Here is a 19,897-nt window from a genome sequence, read left to right as displayed (position 1 = left end):
AAAACGTGTTTTTTTAGCCAAATTTTGAGCTTTGTAAAGGATTCTGGGTAACAGAACCTGGTCAGAGCCCCACAAGTCACCCCATCTTGGATTCCCCTAGGTCTTCTTGATGAACCTACAAGACCTATATATCCCCACAACCAGAAGAGTCCAGCAGACGTAACTGTATATTGCTTTAAAAAATCTGACATTGCAGGAAAAAGTTACAGAGTAAAACGTAGAGAAAAATTGCTGTTTTTTTCACCTCAATTTCAATTTAAAAAAAAATCAGGTGTTATTTTCTGTAGGAAACCCTTGTAGGATCTACACAATTCACCCCTTGCTGAATTCAGAATTTTGTCTACTTTTCAGAAATGTTTAGGTTTCTGGGATCCAGCATTGGTTTCACGCCCATTTCTGTCACTGACTGGAAGGAGGCTGAAAGCACAGAAAATCGTAAAAATGGGGTATGTCCCAGTAAAAATTGGATTTTCTGATTCAAGTCTGCCTGTTCCTGAAAGCTGGGAAGCTGGTGATTTTAGCACCGCAATCCCTTTGTTGATGCCATTTTCAGGGAAAAAACCACAAGCCTTCTTCTGCAGCCACTTTTTCCAATTTTTTTGAAAAAAAAAAAAATGTCACTGTATTTTGGCTAATTTCTTGGCCTGCTCAGGGGAACCCACAAAGTCTGGGTACCTCTAGAATCCCTAGGATGTTGGAGAAAAGGACGCAAATTTGGCTTGGCTAGCTTATGTGGACAGAAAGTTATGAGGGCCTAAGTGCGAACTGTCCCAAATAGCCAAAAAAAGTCCTGGCACAGGAGGGGGAAAAGGCCTGGCAGCGAAGGGGTTAAACAAAACCAGTGGTCTGAGGTTCACCTTGACAGCCTCTTCAGACCTTGCAATCTTTCTTCACTGTTGTTTGGTGTACCTGGACTGGTATTATAAAGACATTTTGCTCAAAGGAGATAACATTGTTGGCACTGACATCTATTTTCTACCTCTTACATAAAAAGCCTATCTTTACTGTGAGTGTAACTGGCAAGCTGCATGTGACAGCTAACTTCCTTTCTAGTTTCTACAATTTTAGAGCTGTAAAAGGAATTCTACTGTTGGCCCTTCTATGATTATTTGCTCCTCTTTGTTTCAATAGCCTGCACATCTTTCCAACATTTTTACCAGAAGTCACATATTATTTTATGAATGTAAATTATATTTGCTGAGACGTCATGCTTCGCCAGCGAAGCATGTCTTCTAACCATAGCTTAATGCTCAAGTGCCTGCTTGCAGTATACACAGCAAATACAATAACATGAAGATTTTAAGCATATATTACAAATTGGCTTGCCTTCTAGCACAAGTGAAATTTCACTCTTCTTTGGTTCCTAAGGAAGATGTTCCAAGATTTCCTACTCTTCTCTTCCCAATGTTGCTCGCTATACCGGCTGAAAAGCACTGCTGAGTATGCAGTGCTCCACTACATAGCAAACGTTTTGCTTTCTTTGTCTAGTCCAGGCCCTTTGCTTAATTCACCCACATTCTAGGCTATTTTACTTGGTTATTGCTACTAAATCAATATGACCTTCCATGTAGAGTGGGTCTTGTGGGGAGTCCTTGAATATTTTCTGAACCTAGGTGTAACTACCTTCCCTGTTTTCTTTGAACACCTCTCTACCTTGGAGTATAACACTTAAATGCACAAGTAGATTCTAAATTCCTCACTGCACTTTCTGCATATTTCTGATCATGTATATTACTTTTTCCTCCATTTGGACCCACGGTATGCCTTACACTCTATTGAACACTGCATGATAAGACAGCGTAGCATCTAGGTATGATTGTTTTGTAGGATATGTTTCTATTTGACTAGGGGGGCATGGCTAAGATGGAGGCTGCATCGGAGTTCACTAAAAAGCTCCATAGACAGCCCAAAAAATCAACCTGTTTAACTCTGCCCACCCAACCTTGCTTGTGCTCTGTGATCACCGGACTTTGTCTTGTGATCGGGGGATACAAAATTGGCAGTTGATCGGGCCTGCTGAATTGGCTGATGGTGGGGCTTGCTGCAGGGCCTCTGGTGGCATGACTGGGGCCACACATGGACTTTGCCCGGCAACCCTAATGGCTGGAGGTAGGGGGAGGACCCCCTTCGCTCCCAAAGTGTGCCGCTGGCGATGGCAGATGCCCCCGCTACTGCAGACCCGATTGTGTACAGCTGCAGGGACCTCATGGTGTTGCTCTGCTGTGGCAGCTGTGCAGCCCTTGGTGCTACCGGTGGGGATGTGGCCACTTGCACTACCCCATGGCCCCCTACAGGACCTTGACTTTCTGATGCACTCCTTGATGCTACCTTTTCCTCATCCTACACTGGATGGTGCCTGATTCATCAGCGGGTGGTAGCACCCCAGCTACTAGCAGTCTTGCGGTCATCACAGCCTTGCTGCAGCAGGCCTCAAAGACCTCAATTCCCTTTAATTGCTGCCAGCGCACTCCTCCCTGGGACTGAGGTTCATGCAACACTGGCAGCTGGGATACACTCATCATGGCCTTACTGCATGGGCCCTCAGTGTGGTGTCTGCACTCATTGCTTGTACTGTGTCACGCCTGGATTAAAATTGTAAGGAGTTGCCCTGATTGATGCATGTTCTGCCAGATCCAAGCCCTTGATCTGCCCACTGCTGCCTCGGGGCTGTCCTCTCGCTTGCTCATAGCTACTTCCTAGGGGGACCTGAGTTTGCAGCGATCGATTTATTGCGGGACCTTGACTGTCATCTCCCGCTGTAACGCGATTGTATTGGTGTCTGGAGCATATTTGAAGGGGTGGTTTACGGGAGCACTACCCCCCTCGAAATGCATGCTGCACTGCCATACTCCACTTCCAGAGGGGAGAATGGTCAAGCCTAAAACCTCAAAACCTCTGATTCCTGAAGAATTGGGACCAATGCTCACCTCTGTGTCTGCGGATTGCACTTTAAGCACTCTTCAGAAATTGGAGACCACCCTACCAATGTATTCCACCCAGTTTGAACAGGTTTTGCAGGTAATGATGGACACCAAAACATCCTTTGAAGCTAAAATCGATACTTTTTCCCAAGATGTGAATATCCTCCATGATGAACATCGTAAACTGACAGAGAGGGTGGAAGAAACGTAATCATCCATAGGCGCTATGTAATCTACCATCCAAGAATTGGAGGCACAGATAACGTGATTGAGCACGGAGTAAGCAACATTACACCAAAGAGCGGAGGATGTGGAGAGGAGATCGAGATGGAATAATGTCCTTTTCTTGGGCTTTCTGGAGCACGTCGAAGTCCCAAGCATGGAACTACACGTTGAGAAATGGCTTATGGACACTGTACTAGCAGATATGGTGCCAAAATTCTTCTTGGTTGAAAGGGCACACAGGGTACCGGGCAGGTCGTTGATGCCGGGTACTCCACCTCAATCAATTATCGCCCGTCTACTTAACTTTCAGGACTGCAACCTGGTCCTCCAGTGATTTCAAGCCAAAGGCGCTAGAAATTCAAAGATGCAACCATTACAGCATACCCTGATTTTACACCAGTGGTGCAACAGCAGAGAAACTCCTACACAAAAGTTAAACAACGCCTTTGAGACTTGAAAGTTAAATATGCATTACTGTTCCCTGTAAAACTCAGAGGGATGGATGGAGGCAAAACCCATATTTTCACCTCACTGGAGGATGTCTGGAGATGGCTGCGGGCCAAGGGGCTAGCTCAACCCCTACTGCAAGGGGAGACCGAGGGAGACTGGCTGACTCTGCTCCCCTGTCATTGATGGCACACAGGGTCCAGGAGAGGGCACCAAAATGAAGGTGGCAGAGGGGCGAGCCAAAGTGATTTGAGAAGCCACCCAATGCACTACCAATTCCTTTGCAGCATTCAGGGCAGAACATATTTGGCCTCCAATATGGGAAGCTCCCACTCTTCATCTGCAGTCACCGTCAGAAGTCCGGAACTAACTCCAAGCATGCACAAGCTTCTTCTTAGAACACCCTTGGTGCATGACTTAATCCATGCACACCAAAATCAACCTTGCCACATGACTGTCAGTGTGGGGGCTGGTCATTGCCTTGCCATGGTGCCAACTGTGGGGTGCTGTCATGGGTCACTGGATGACCCAAAGCGGTGTCTCAAGGTGCCATACTAAGGTATCTGATATCAGTTCCAGAAGTTCTTTTGGGGGTCTCTTCTTGGACAGACCACTGCATTTCTTTCAATACAAGGTCTGGATGGGATGCCATTTATTCTGGGCTAAGACTGCGAGGTAAGACACAACTTCAGCTTCCGCGACCCACGAAGAGACTTCCAAATGACCAGTTTAACCCCTAAAATGGTTTCACCTACACAACTTGTTTGAAGGGGATTGGTAGATGGCTTCTGTACCGCCTGCCTAGGGGGTGTTATTTAAGAATGTTCATTACGAAGTTAGATTTTTGTTTTGGGGGACTGCGGGGGGAGGCAGGAGTATCCACATTCGGGGACCATATGAACAGTAGAATGTTTTGCTTAAATTACTTGTAATAAACACACATCCATATACAAAAAACACATGGTACAATATACTCACATGGAATATGCAAGGCATGGTAAGGCCACCAAATGGCACAGAGTCTATCTTCAGCGCCACCATGTCCACTTTGCCATACCACAAGAAACTCATTTAACAGAGAAGGAGCTTAAGAAACTCAAATCTAAATGGCGTGGACAAGTCTATGAAACAACCACCTCTGCGTTTGCCTTGGGGGTGATTATTTGGGTAGCACCAGGGATTCCATGCACCTTGGAACACTATAGTACAGACCGGGGGTAGATATGTAGTGCTGGAGGGTCAATTAGATGGCGTGCCCCTGTCCTTAGTGGAAAATGATGCCCCTAATTGCAGCCTCAGCAGATTCCCAGACACACTTATGCCTGCTCTCTTTTGCGACCTACTTGCCCCATGTGTGTGGGGAGGGGATTTTAATTGTGTTGTAGATGTTGGTATTGACCGGTCTTACTCAACACTACCCTCTCCAGCATGCTGAGCTTGATGAGCCCCTCCAACTCAACAAAGGTAGAGCTGCATTGCCCGAATAGCCAGGAATAAGACACTGGGAATAGATGGCCTACTAGTGGAGTATTACACCACCTTTACCACCAATTTAACTCAACCCCTGTTGGACGTAAACAACAAAGCTCACTCCAGGGGACAGCTTCTGACTCTTAGCGGGAGGCACTGATAGTGGTCCTTCCAAAACCCGGGTGAGACCCGTTAGATGTGCGCTCCTTTACACCACTATCTCTCCTTAACTTAGACTACAAGATACTCGCTAATAGGCTCTTTCTCCAAATAGGCACAATAATCCCTGAAGGTTAATCAGGCTTTATCCCGGGACCCAGTACCTTTATTAATGTCAGGCGCCACCTGCAGATCCTTCATGATGCACCCAGAACCAACTATGATAGGGTGAAGGTCTCACTGGATATTGAGAAAGCTTTTGATTCTCTCATTTGGGACTTCCTGCTTGTGAACGTGTCTGGCCCAATCTTTTCTGCCACTTTAATTGGTTGTAATATCCATGGAAGGCCTCATAAAATAACATTTGCTCTCTTTGTAAATCTGTTTTGATGTGAGAAGTTTTTTCAGCACCAGAAGTCCTGACGACTGTTTCGACAGCATGTATGCCCTTAGGTGCTGGGACTTTTTTGATGTGCCTGTCTTTAGTTCTTCTAAGATTCAATCATCGTTTGAAGCTGAAGTTTATTCATGACCCTTTTGTTTACTCATACTGGTGTCTTTTGATTTCAACGCAAAAGCTAACATGTCTTTAGTGAAAGAGTAAGCTTTCTGTTTCTACTTTTATACTGCTGGTAGTTGTTTCAAGAACAAAGATGTTTCCAATATCATTGACGAATGTTGCCCTAAGGACAAGATGTTGACAGAATACGATCTCAGTGTGATAAGGAGGCAAACGTTGACAAACACATTTCTAATGCCTTTGATTTGAATTTGGGTTAACAAACACACTGCTGAAATATCTAGGCACCTCCTCAAGATGGAGCGGTATCATAACTAAAAATAGGGTCACTACTTTTCAGGTCTTTTTGGCACCATTGACTTTCAAAGTCCAGAGACACGACATATGTGTAAGACCCTGGCTCCACTTCTATGGAAGCATTGCATTATATTTCAATAAATTGCTAAATAAATAAAATGATAAATCTGAGCTATAAGCCTGATTGAAAAATATGTTTTGTCAATCTTATCACACTAGCTTTAAAGTACTGGACCTGATAAAGTGTGCATCTTAATTAAATTTTGTGAGACCAAACAGAGAAAAGGCATGTGAATACTGGGACAACTGGATTTTGGAAGAGAAAGCACCAGAATTCACATTGTATGCCCCCTTTTTAATGTAAAAAGCTAACCTCAGAGGTTAACAGGATAATAAAAAGGCAAAGATAAACAACAATATTAAAAGTAAAAAAAAGAGAAACAACATCATAGAAAACTTAGGTTCTTCAAATTTGGGAGAACTTAGCTTGTCACCTAACATTGGCTTACAGAGGCTAAACACCTGGAGGGTGATGTACAAAATTTTACAAATAATTTTAAAAGAAATTATCCACTGGAACTGAACAAAACATGACTGGAGTAGTTATTTTGCAAATCTCCTGTGTATAGCTAAGTGTTAAAAGTAAGTCAAAATGTACATCTGAGTAGGCACAAACACATTCTGTTCATTAAATACAAGCACATCCCATGCATAAACTTTCCAAATGTAAAGACTTTGGTGCTCATTACGACTTTGACGGTCTTTTCGAAAGAACGCCGAAGCCGCAGGTGCCAAAAGACTGCCATATCACGACGCTGTGCTGAGTTCTACCTGATTTTGGGTGGAAATTCAACACCGTTGGCCTGGCCAAGGTCATAATACAGGCAGTTTCCACTGCTGGCACTGCCCCGCCAACAGGACGCTACCCACTGGATTACAATCCGTAATATGGCACAGCGGTTTCCTACATGGCAGTGCGGTGCCAGTGGAGGAATGCGCCAGGACCCATGCCCTCCCAGACGCCCACCTTGCCGAATCAAGTTGATCGTCCGAAGGGAGGAAGGTGTTGTGTGAATGTGTGTGGTGTCAGCGTGTGAGTATATATGCGGGGGAGAATGGGGTGTCTGTGTCTGTTTGTGAGTGCATGCATGCCGGGAGGGAGGGGAGTGTTGTGTGTGTGTGTGTGTAAGTGCGTGTATGTTTGTGTGAATGTGGAGAGGGAAGGGGGTGTCAGTTTGAGTGCATGCATGCGAGTGTGTCAGTTTGAGTGCATGCATGCAGGTGTATGTGTCAGTTTGAGTGTGTGCATGTGAGTATATGTGCCAGTTTGATTGTGTGCATGCGAGTGTATGTGTCAGTTTGAGTGTGTGCGAGTGTGTGTGTCAGTTTGAGTGCGTGCATGTGAGTGTATGTGTCAGTTTGAGTGCGTGCATGCAAGTGTTTGTGTCAGTTTGAGTGCATGCAAGCGTGTGCATGTGAGTGTGGGTGTGCATGAATGGGCGTGTTTGTGGGTGTGAGTGTGTGGGTGTGTATGTAAGCGAACGTGTGGGTGAGTGGGGGCGCGTAAAAGCAGTGTCTGCATGCAGAATTGGAGATTCCTGTCGCCGGGGGAATGACCACCAGCATTTTTGTGCTGGTGTGACCGCCACAAAATGCTGGCAGTCTGCCAAGTTCTAATACCGATGGCAGTATTACGGCTGCAGCCGGGCCACAGGTGCTCACCTCTGGCCCGGCAGTCCGACTGCCCTGGCTTTATGGGCGGCATTTCGTCAGTTTGGCTTTAGCCAAACCACCAAAGTCGCAATATGGCGTTCTTTAAGACCGCCACCGCAAGTTCGTAATGAGGGCCATAATGTAATAAACATAAATCATTACTTTTTATTTTGACAGACATGCAATATAGGCATGAAAAATTGATTTGTGAACTGTATGTGTTCTAGATAAAAAGCAGCTTACGTACTTATTTCAAAGGTAATTTGTATCACAACATAGAACAAGGAGGCAGAAACATTTGGTGTTACTTGTATTGATATGCTGAGGAGATACAAAGTAGTGCTAATTATTTAAGATCTACTGGGTTTTATTGCACAGTCATATTTAATGTCTAACTTATTCTTCCACATACGTTTATGCATATTCCCAAAGTGCCAGTTATCATTGCTGTATCTAAAGCTTAGTAATGCTTAGTTTTCCAGTACCCATTTTATAAATCATTTCTCTTGTGTTTACTATATTTAGAGGGTAACACAAATGACACAATGATGGCTAAATACCCAAATAGAAAAATCTGCTAAGTTAGTAGGATAGGTTGCTTTTTTTGAGCACTTTGCATTTTTTGCCTGCGGGGTCCATACTTAGTAAGAATAGGATTGTTGCTGATGTGAAAGTTTGAATTGTTAAGATTTGTAATAAGGTACATTAAGGCTTGGTGAGAGTTTGATCTGTCTAACATAAACAATTTCCTAACTTCTCTTGAATTGTCTACAGTAGCCATGAGGAGAAAGTGACTCAAATAAGCCATGCCATCCTTTAATATTCTGCACACTCTACATAGTCATTTATCAACAGGGTATTTTGTATTTCAAAATACACAAACAAATACTATGTGCATATTTACGTCCTGTATGTATAGTGACAAAAAAGGAAAACTACTAAATGTAAAAGTCCCAATACAATTCGATTTTAGACAAATAATTTTGTAGAAATGGAGACACAAATTAATATTTTGCAATGCTGAAGAAGAAATATTACCTTTAAGGTACAGAAGCCATCAGATTGGGGGTCACAGGTTTGGCATGCTCCATCATACAGGGACATGGTTTTTGGGTTACTGTAGACATAGCCATCATTAGAAACCTGTAAAATGTAATCATGCAAGAATCACAACTTCTGAAGTGATAATATAGTATCAATCAACATAATTATTGGTCATAATTGATTGGGTGTTCTTCCGTTACCTTGATTTGCCAAATTACTATAGGTCTATTATCCACCAAATCCATGCCATCAGAGTGATATCCATCAGTAGGGAGCTGACAGTCCACCGCCTTGCTATTTCGGAAAGCAGCATGTGTAAACAGAGGTTCTGCAAGAAACCATTTTCCATCTGTATACTACAACCAAAGACAGAACAGAAGAATGTCACCACAGCTCGAACAGTGATAACTTACAACAAAATGCCAGCATTCAAGGTTCTAGGAATTTGATTATTAATATTGTATATCAGCATATTTATTGATGTAGATGTAATAGAAATGTGTTAAATAGACGCAGTCTAATTTCTTCCATTGGGCACCTTTGTATTCCAAATAAAATGTTTGGCCATGACTTAATCCGCTCTTGGCATATGGTCACCTTTCCATTAGTATTTTATTTTCCCAATAAATCATCTAAATCAGTTGAGGAATACCTCAATGCCATTAAGGCCTGGATGGTCACTCCATTTTAGAATGAAATCCAGTCAAAATTGTTTTCTAATATTAACTATAATTATTATATCTCTGTTCCAGGATAGTTATCATCAATGTCTTCACCAGTAGTCCCTTTCCAGTACAAGGCCTGATCTTTACAGTGGATGCCTGAATGTGGAATATTATTTCACTCACAAAATTGTGTATTCATAGAACCTTAATTGCAGCAATATTTTTTCCAAGATATTTCTTTCCTAAAAATGTAGATGTAGCAAGAATTTTTCGTTCATCCACTATGTAACTTATCATGTATTATTTTTAAATAAATCATCCCAACACCATGAAATACATGAAGTTTATAATTAAAAAAAGCACAGTTCTCAAAAAAGCCAACTTTGGAAATGTCTAAATACCTCATTCTTCTCTTCATATAAAGACTAATATATTTGAACTTAAGGAGTGACCTAACATTTTCTGTTAAAAGAATTCTCATTCTGAATTCTTCACCGGAATGTAGACTCATGTTCTTTCTAATCTGGGTGTTGGGATTATTACTATTTCAGATTTGTCAGAGTTGCCTTGGTCCCCTCAACAATTGCCTCTAATAATTCTATTTTAATCTCTTAGTCTTCTGTGGGGAGCACACATTCAAAGCATATCATAGCTACATTGGATAGGCATTTCTTCCACATTATGTTTAAATTGTGCTATATTACCTTCAAGGTTCTTGCCCTCATTGTATGTAGTTGCTAAATTGCAGAGCTCTTTATGCTCAGTGATTAAACGAAGGAACATCACCTCAGTTATTTCAAGTAGTTAGCCCAGTTATTTTTATCAGTTGCTCCTTTGCTTTATAACATGTTTCAACATTATGTCAGTCTCTCTTCTATGGCATGGTAAAAATCCTTGATAAAATATCTTACTGTAACAACCATTTTAGAATTTTATCTTTTACTATCTGCACTCTTGTGTCTATCTGTTTTCTGGGATTTACTCAATAACAGTCATTCTATCGAAGTTGTAGTGTGGGAAAGTGCATTTACATTGAGATGATAGTTGCCATCCACTGAAAGTGTGTATCTGAAGGGGGCATGTGCAATCTCAAATATTAAGAGCATTGGTCCCTTTAAAACACTGTCTGAGTGTATTACTAGTTCCAATCAAATACACTTGAATAGGAATGGACTGTAGTACCAATAATACCCTCCACTAAAATATAAATTGATGACATCCAAAGTATCTTAGAGGGCTTGCAATCAAATTGGGCTGTGTATGCACATGGAAGAGTTACTACTGTGATATATGCTTTCGTTGAGGGCAAAAGAAACACAATGCTATGCTAATCCTGGAATTGGACTAGTCTATGCATTGTTATTTTTGTTGTTCATTTTTGGATATCCGCCATATGGTCCCAGCTATACTGTCATCCAATAATAATCATTAAATAACAGTCCAGAATGACAACATTTGTAGTCTGTTCCTACCATCCCTTCTGGATTAATTTAGAAATAATTTTAATATTCTTTGATTGTGCAAGGATTACATTCAATTAAACACCAATGCAGTGTTGCTCCAGCCACTTTAAAAATCAAAGACATCTCCAAGGACAGCAATATTCGATGCAATGTCATTCTCTTAAAAAATAGTGAGAACATGCCAATAAGCAACCTCTTTGAGAAAAGCTCTTTATGATGCTTAATTCTGAATGGATGTCACAAGATGAACAAGGTAAGAAGTAAGGGAGCCAAAGGAAACCTGGTAAAACTTCCTTTGTTGTTGAGATCCTAGATATACATTTATCTCCTGTTCCCACACAAACCTTTACAGTATTGCAGTAGAGCAATTGAATCCCCTTTAATATATAAAGAACTGACACTGACCTATGCTTCTCACAGAGCAAATACCTTTTTCTTTTAATAAAGGCTGATTTTAAGTCCAAAAGCCAAAAATAGAGCAGAGTAGCATTCCCAGGTCACCTAGAACCATGGAGTCCACCAGAATAGAGTGATTGTGACTAAATCCTATCTGGCTATTGTCTCTTCAGTAAAGAAGACTTATAAGTATAGTATAATTATATTGCTAAGAGCTATTTTATTTTATTTTATTGCATGACCAATAGTGGTAAGTTGGTAGGAGGCAAACTTTTTGAACATCAAGAATCCTCTCCAGGTCATGGAAATAGATACTGTTTGTCTAATGACTTCATTGCGGACAAAGAAAAATATGGGTGACAACCATTGGCTCAATTGTGTGGCGCTTGGTACAGGGTGCATGGGAATGCAAGGTTCAAAACTACCATTTAACTACAAGTCCCAGTCCCGGAATGGGTAAAAACATACATGGTATTAAATTACGGAGATGGTCCTTGTCAGCATCCTTCAGGCCTGTTTCAGAAAGTGGAACAAATGTAGTTACGGGGTACAAGTCCACGCCTGATCAGCTCATAATTGTGTAGGGTAGCTTATCCTGTAGAAGAACCACCCCGCATGATTTGTAATTGCACCCATAGTATGGAAATAGCAGTATAATTTCTGTTCACCCTTCGACAGCTTAAAATTTGCTCCATCAAATTCTCCCCTTTGGAAAGAGCTAATGAGTCTGAATGGCAGTGAAAGAGGTTCCAGAAATGGCATTTCAAAGCATTCACCTGTATTGTCCACACCTGCTCGTTTGTCATTCCCCTTTATAACATTGCTCTTTAAAGCTTCTTTGCATTACCCTCCTCTATAATTTACCAAACCCTCATCCCAGTGAGGCTAAAATATGCTTTTTATTTCATAAGTGTGCAAGTTTTAAATGATCAGATCGTCCAGAGAAGCCTCCTTTTCCATTAAATGGAGAGATGTCGATCTTTGTATGTATTTCTAATCTTGTATGTGATCATACTTTAAAAAAATAAAAAAAACTGCTCTTTATTTGCTTTTACATTTCTACTTCACAGTGACAAGCGTAATTCTTTAAACCCTACAAGCAACATCTGTCAAGTCATTATGCCTATGGTTGTCTTGTATTCAGCATATGATTGTTTAACTCCTTATTATCTGGCATTTATGAGGAACTCCAGTCAAAATAAACGTTTAAGGGCCTCATTACAACTTTGGCAGTCCCACTACTGGACAGCCAAAGCCGCGGGCAGGAAGCCACCATCATGCTGGTGGCACCTCCCCTGTCGTATTGCAAAGTTCTAGCCGGGCTGACCGATGGGAACATTGAACTACGACATTCCAGCTGACAGGTGGGAACAGTGCTACGGTATTGCCCTCGGCTTCCTTAAGAGAGTTGAGGCCAATGCTGTAGCACCCGAGCACCCTCGGAATGCTTTGCAGACAGTGCGCATTCCGAGGGTGCTGGGCAGGGGGTCCCTGCACTGCCCATGCCATAGACATGGGCAGTGCAGGGGCCCCTTGAGGCCCTCAGCACTGGCTTACCACCAGCCTTTCCATGGCGGGGACCCCGCCATGAAAATTATGGCGGAAATTGGGGGTATAATCAGCATGGTGGTGCTGAGTTCAGTGCCGCCGTGGCTGAGCACAACCCCAACTGCCGTCCGTCCATTTTGAATGATATTCTTAGCAGTGCCTGCAGTCCCCTGGTGGGTCCGCCCTCCAGGGTTGCAATATATGCAGTTGGACTGCCTGGAGTGCGGCAGTCCAACTGTCACCACGAGTGTGGCCCTAGGACTAGTTGACTTCCCAATAAATCGAGGTCACTGGATGTGCTCCAAATTTTTACTTTTAAGCTTGGCATTTTATCTCTGCTCTAGTTACTATTTGACCCACAAAGGGTACCCTCTATTGAGAGAGGCTGGCTACTGCCCACTCAACCTGGGCTCGGCATGACCGGTGGGAGTGAATTTATAGTCCAAAAGTCATAGGTCATTTTATCTGTGATCTTGTGGGTATTCCGTCTCCCCAGTTAGCATAACTGGAGACTTTGGCCTTCATTGTGTGTGGGGGATTTATGAAGACTATGGGGGTCATTACGACCCTGGCGGGCAGCGTTAATTTAGGGAAAGGTACTGCCAACAGGCTGGCGGTACCTTTTTCCAAATTATGACAATGGCGGTTTGGCTCAAGCCAAACCGCCAATGTACCGCTCCGTCCGCCAGGGTTGTAACAGCCGCCAGGCTGGAGACTTCGGTCTCCAGCCCGGCAGTTGTCACGATTCCACCCTCGGGATTATGACCCCGCCTACCCCCATGGATTTCGTGGCAATCTTACTGCCACGAAAACCATGGTGGTAGGCACTATCAGTGCCAGGGAAATTCCTTCCCTGGCACTGATAGGGGTCTCCCCCGCTCCCCTCCCTCTCCCCACAGCCCTTCCCCACCCCCCAGCATAAACACACATACGTACACGCAAAACACACACATACACACACTCATACCCACATCCACCCACGCATGCACACATACATACCCACACACAGCAACAGACACTAAGATACATTGTCGCACATGCATTCACAACACACAACAGACACGTACACTCACATTCAGTCATACACACACACATTCCATGCGACTCACACCCACATGCACGCATACAAAAACAGACACACACACCCCACAGTCACACACACCCCCACACACGCAAACAACCCCCCCAACCCCCCCTCTCCTGTCAGAGAACCCAACTTACCTGCTTGCAGGGGGTCCTCCGGCAGGAGACAGGATGTGGTGCTGCTGCCAGCAGCAGCATCCGCCAGAAAAACACCACCTGGCCGTATCATGGAACATGATACGGTCAGCAGTGTTTTGCTGGCATGGTGCTGCTGCTGGCAGCAGCCCTTACCGTCGTCCTCCACCATGGCCGTCGACGGAATTCCGCCAGCGTTCTGGCGGTATTCCGTCTACAGTCATAATGCAGTTGGCGGCCAGTAGCCTTGGCGACGGTATGTTGGCAGCCGTTGCCGTGGCGGTAGGCGGCATTTGCAACCAATGTCATAATGAGGGCCTATGTGATTTAAGAGTTTGTGGTTCATGGGTGACGTCGACTGTAGTGGGGTTCATTTAAATGCTGTGCAAGTTGGAAGATTTTGCTTTGGACGTTTGGCTTTGTCTATGTTTGAAATGCAAGCCCGCTCAAACTATTTCCCAGGTCCCTCTCTGTGAAACCTGTTCCCTCTGTATAGGTGGAGAAACCAAAACAGCCCATTCTTTTTTCCAGGGTAGGTTTACTCTGCTAGAGGAAAACCAGACTATATACTAATTCGAGTTAAAATTCCCTTTGCACACTGCAGACACAGAAAAACGTTTCTAGAGTCTTAAAGGAGTTGTACATTTCTCAGTTTTCACATTAGCAATGAATTATAAATAGACTTTCATAGAAAACATTTAGTGCCTGTGATGTCATAGCTAACATACCTGCTGTTTGGCCACTTCACATTTCAGGTTGGGTGACTCCCTGAATCCTTGACCGAAAACTCTGACAGATGTGCAGTCATACTGCCGTACATCACATAGACCAGCATTCTCAAGTTCTATGATTTCTGGGACCTGATCTTTAAAAGGATCAAAACGTAAAAGATGGTTTAGTCAATCAATGCACAAAAAAATGTAAGGGTGCAGAAAAACATATTTTATATGAATTTAAACGATGTAGAGAATACACACCACATATAAAAGGATAACAAACAATTGTAGAGAAACCGAATTCTTTATTGACTGAGACATTCTGAATTTCCCTAAGGTCCGATGTACAAAGCCCTTTTACTGTCGCAAGCTCTGTGAGTTACAAATTCACATTTTTGCGACCTCAAAGGGGCTTTTCTTTATTGCAAAAGCACTTTTACGAGTTTGGAAAATGTTTCAAACTCGTAAAAGAGCTTTTGCGATCCTTTCAGATTCACAAAAAGGATGGGTCTTGAAAGGGGTTTCCGCATACTATTTGAGATTTGGAAAGTAATATTATCAATAGTTTATGACTGGAACTGTGGGTGCACATCATAGATGAGTTACCGATCCCCGATTTAGGGTGGTAACTGATTCCCAAAACGGAAGGTGTTCCCTGGAGTACCTTATGTTAAAGGCATCGGGTAATGGGGGAAGCAGGCAGTTGTCCAGAGAACTACTGCCTACCCACCCAGATGTCTTACTAAATGGCAAACAAATTTGTGTTAAAGCAGTCACTGGCCCTCATTCTGACCTTGGCGGGCGGCGGAGGCCGCCCGCCAAAGTCCCGCCGTCAGGTTACCGTTCCGCGGTCGAAAGACCGCGGCGGTAATTCTGACTTTCCCGCTGGGCTGGCGGGCGGTCGCCTTCAGACCGCCCGCCAGCCCAGCGGGAAAGAGGCTTCCACGATGAAGCCGGCTCGGAATCGAGCCGGCGGAGTGGAAGCTGTGCGACGGGTGCAGTTGCACCCGTCGCGTATTTCACTGTCTGCGCAGCAGACAGTGAAATACATTTAGGGGCCCTCTTACGGGGGCCCCTGCAATGCCCATGCCAGTGGCATGGGCACTGCAGGGGCCCCCAGGGGCCCCGCGACCCCCCCTACCGCCATCCGGATCCCGGCGGTCGGACCGCCGGGATCTGGATGGCGGTAGGGGGGGTCGGAATCCCCTCGGCGGCGCAGCAAGCTGCGCCGCCTTGGAGGATTCAATGGGGCGGCGGTACACTGGCGGGAGCCCGCCAGTGGTGCCGGTCCGACCGCGGCTTTACCGCCGCGGTCGGAATCCCCATTGGAGCACCGCCGGCCTGTCGGCGGTGCTCCCGCGGTCCTCCGCCCTGGCGGTCTTTGACCGCCAGGGTCAGAATGACCGCCACTGTGTCTTAAATTGAAATGGACTGCTTTAAAAAATGTGCCCATTTCGGAAAGTATACCCAGGAATCGATGTCTTCTGCCCATGCAGACCACCATTCCTGCATTGCCAGCCATTAACAAAAGGTAGCAAATTGTGACCTGCATAATTAATATTTATTTGACAGGTCATACGTCACATTGAAAACTGCAGTCCCAATCGTAAGCCGGCCAGTGTGCAAATTGCACATCACTGGTTTGCAAATGGGGAGGCTATATCAGACCCCAAACCACAGAGGAAAGCTACGAGAGTAATGAGGGGTGAATTGACGGTTTTTGTTAAGTCAAATGTTCTTGAAATTCCAGGGTTTTAGTGTTTTTCTGAATTAGAGTTGCTAAGTCACGAGCCTCGAGTGAATTGCGTCATTCCATAGTGTAAGGGAGCAGATGAAAAAGGACCTTAACTTACTGTAGCCTTGCATGATATGTCCTGAGGAGTTACGAGGCCTGACTTCATGAAAGCAGTATCTTAACTTCTCTTAGATTTTACCATCAGTTGCTGAAATGTTTGATTAATGTATTTATTTTTTTAATTCGTTTTATTTTTACAATGAGGGTTTGCTCGACTCAGTTAACTAAGCTATCACGTTAAATGTTCACTCTTAATATCCGGATATCGAAGGAGTCTGCTGACACTTTTTGTGTCCCCGACTTAAATCCGACCTCAAAGCCTCACCTATCAAAGGACAAGGGTTAATGGATGAATTTCTCAAAGTCTTGTTGTCTGATTAGTGTACAGCTGGTATAATGAGACATTTTGAAGGGGTAGAAGTCACGTGGTAATGGTTAACACCAGTGCCCTCATCCAGGGTGCAGCTCCTCAGCACATGGACTTCTTAACCATGTCTAAGGTGTGAGGTGTCCCAGGGCCAAACAGATGTACTATGCCAGTCATAGGTTTAAAGGGGGAATTAGTCGTGAGCTACGACAAATCTTGAACATAGCTTAGTCATCATCTGTGGTCACTTTAATTCATCTTTATACACATTTCGTAGATTGCCACTCACTCCTCTAGATCCTCGATCCAACCACCTATTTCAGGGCCCCCCCCAAAGGTCCTGGAATAGTCTGAATTGCCACACTTATAGGAGTTTGATATAGTTTTGTTGGTACTGTATTGGCAGCGCTGGCAGGGAAATGAATTTTTACAAATTAAGCCCTGTGTCCGGGCTGTCACTAACCCCTCACATTCACTCCTCTAGTGCACATATCTCCAAACCCCTGTACCCACTTTCCAGAGACTCACTGCAGCTGCCTCAAATTGAGTCCGTCTCCGTGCAGCTATAGCATGATGACTCCCTGAGCTGTTTTTCCACAGTCATTATTACTGGAGATGGCGGGTGACACTTTTCTCTCAAATCTCAAGCCGAAATTTCATAGTCCTTCGCCACTTTCCATAGTTCAATCAAGCCAGGATCATTCTACCACTCACATAGCAGGGAACTAGGTTCAAAGGGCCTGATTTGCAAAACCATTTGGCATTTCTTAATGGTCCGAATCGCTATTTTGGGCCATTAAGAAATGCTAAATGGGCTTTTCAGATGTACAAAACCTGTTGATGAATTGCAAACTGCAATCTCTACCTAGTAGCAATCGTAATTTGGATTACCTACTTGTGATTCCTATTCAGTTGTACAAAGCATTTCCTAGATTTAAATTGGGCATTTAGGAAATGAAATTACCATTAACTTCTAGTCAATGGTAACCATGTGTAATTTTTTTTTAAAAGCATCCAAAAATGCTTTTTTAAAAGTGAAACTGAGCACACACATGCCCCCAGGGCACGTGTGCTCTACATGTTCTCCACAATTTCTGGGATGAATTTCGGGGGGCCTTTTGCCCATAGCCATCCTTGGTTTTGCATTTCTAAAGTAGAAATTTCCTAATAGGAAATTGATATTTAGGAAATGCAAAACTGGCCCATTGTTACAAATGCATGGTGTTCATAATTAAGATTTCCTAATAGCGATTCCTACATCAGTATTTCGATACATAGCATTTTGTATTTCCTAAATAGCAATGTCAATGATGTCGCTATTTAGGAAATGCAAAATTGCATCTACGTACATTTGGCCCAAAATATGTAAAGTGGCCATAAGAACACTAAATGCATTAGTACATACACTAATCAGTGATACGTAGCATGATTACCGCGTTAGGGTGAAAACACAGTATTTACTAATTACTCAATAATAACACGCCATCAAATATGCTAAAATGTTTTCTACATATGTGCAGATGAGCAACTGTTAATGGTTCATCTAAATCAGATCAGACTGCAAAATATTGTCCTCATCGTCCACTTGCTTACCAATAGCTATTTCTCCTACTCAGCACATCGCCTATGCATACGTTATTCCTCCAATAATTAAAAATGTTGCACAGACAGAGAAAATCGTGTTGGATTGAATGGTTACAATAAACAGCGACTGTATTAATTTTATCTCACAAATTACCTTGAAAGGTTAATTTAAATGCCTCCAGTTTACTGGTGTGAGATCACATTCCTATGACATCACAACCACTTTGCTATAACACACGCCAGGTAATGACAAAACATTCATTGAAGAAATGATTGACCTCACTTTCAACACATACCAGGCTTCAAAGATCACATACTGCAGAGAGACCTTAATTTTATTGGTTCTCCATTCTTGAAGGACAACAGCAGAGCAGTTCTCACAAACACTGGGCGATTGTTTGTGAGCCCCCAGTTTACTGTTAACCGTATTCACACTGACTGGTCTGTCCAATCCCTTTCTTTTTTCTCCTACTAAATTCAACTTTACAAACACATGCTATCCCCAGCTAACATCAGTTCAGGCATGCAAAAATGTCTATATCTACAAACCATAAGCAAATAATCTCAGCAGTCATGCTTCCAAAGTGAAAGCAAGGAAATAATGGCTACTTAGTAAGATATTGCAACAGCTGCCCAGAACGCACACAGTGAGGTGCGATTTCTCTTCATTTGCCTGTAAGCAAGAAATACTGGGCTCTACCTATATGTACACATTTCACCTTATACAACAGCCTGCATTTCAGCCCGCCCCCTACCCCCTGTAGGCAGGGTTTCAGCCAGCCTAATCACTTGCTCCTTACTAACAAAGTCTTCATTTAATTTCTAAAGGGAGCTGCCAAGGCACCACCCCCTTGCCTAGATGTCTTATCTTCTACCTTCAAGCCTCATGAATGAAGGAAATATGCGTCCCCTGTCTTGGAAAGTTGTCTATTCTACAACATGGGCATGCAAAGGGATACTGCTTTGCTTCTTATACTTAAAGCTGTGAGCCACGCGTAAGGATAAACATCAAAAGACATCAGCTCCAGTGTTGTAGAATCCCCTTTTCAATGTTAGCACTATTTATCCACCAGCACATTGGACTAGGGAACACACCCTACGCTAGGATATCTGAATAAGTTACCAAAAGACTACGTACCACTGAACATTCAGTCACAATACTTACCTTCAACCTCCCACACATAACTCACATTACACCACACCTCAGGGAACTACACCGGCTTCCAATACACAAATGTGCACAGTTCAAACTCCCCGAACACATATCCAAGGCACTTCAAAGCTCAGGACCCACCTTCCACCAACCATCCAGACACCTCCACTATGCAGGACTCCCACTCTTCAACATC

At 43.5% G+C, this 19,897-nt stretch overlaps 1 protein-coding gene across 2 annotated transcripts in view; it reads right to left on the bottom strand.

The window, feature by feature from the left end:
* VWDE (von Willebrand factor D and EGF domains) overlaps nucleotides 1-19,897 on the bottom strand; it is a 388,413-nt gene that overhangs the window by 103,733 nt on the left and 264,783 nt on the right. For both annotated transcript variants that reach the window (XM_069211824.1, XM_069211825.1), the window contains 3 exons: nucleotides 14,815-14,951; nucleotides 8,997-9,152; nucleotides 8,791-8,895 (listed from right to left, as the gene is read on the bottom strand). In XM_069211824.1, coding sequence (XP_069067925.1) covers nucleotides 8,791-8,895; nucleotides 8,997-9,152; nucleotides 14,815-14,951 — 398 coding nt within the window. The remainder of the gene's footprint in view (nucleotides 1-8,790; nucleotides 8,896-8,996; nucleotides 9,153-14,814; nucleotides 14,952-19,897) is intronic.

Source organism: Pleurodeles waltl, chromosome 10, assembly GCF_031143425.1.
Source record: "Pleurodeles waltl isolate 20211129_DDA chromosome 10, aPleWal1.hap1.20221129, whole genome shotgun sequence".
Lineage (NCBI taxonomy): Eukaryota > Metazoa > Chordata > Amphibia > Caudata > Salamandridae > Pleurodeles > Pleurodeles waltl.
The sequence above is the reverse complement of the archived record's forward strand: the minus strand, read 5'-3'. Positions and strand labels throughout refer to the sequence as shown.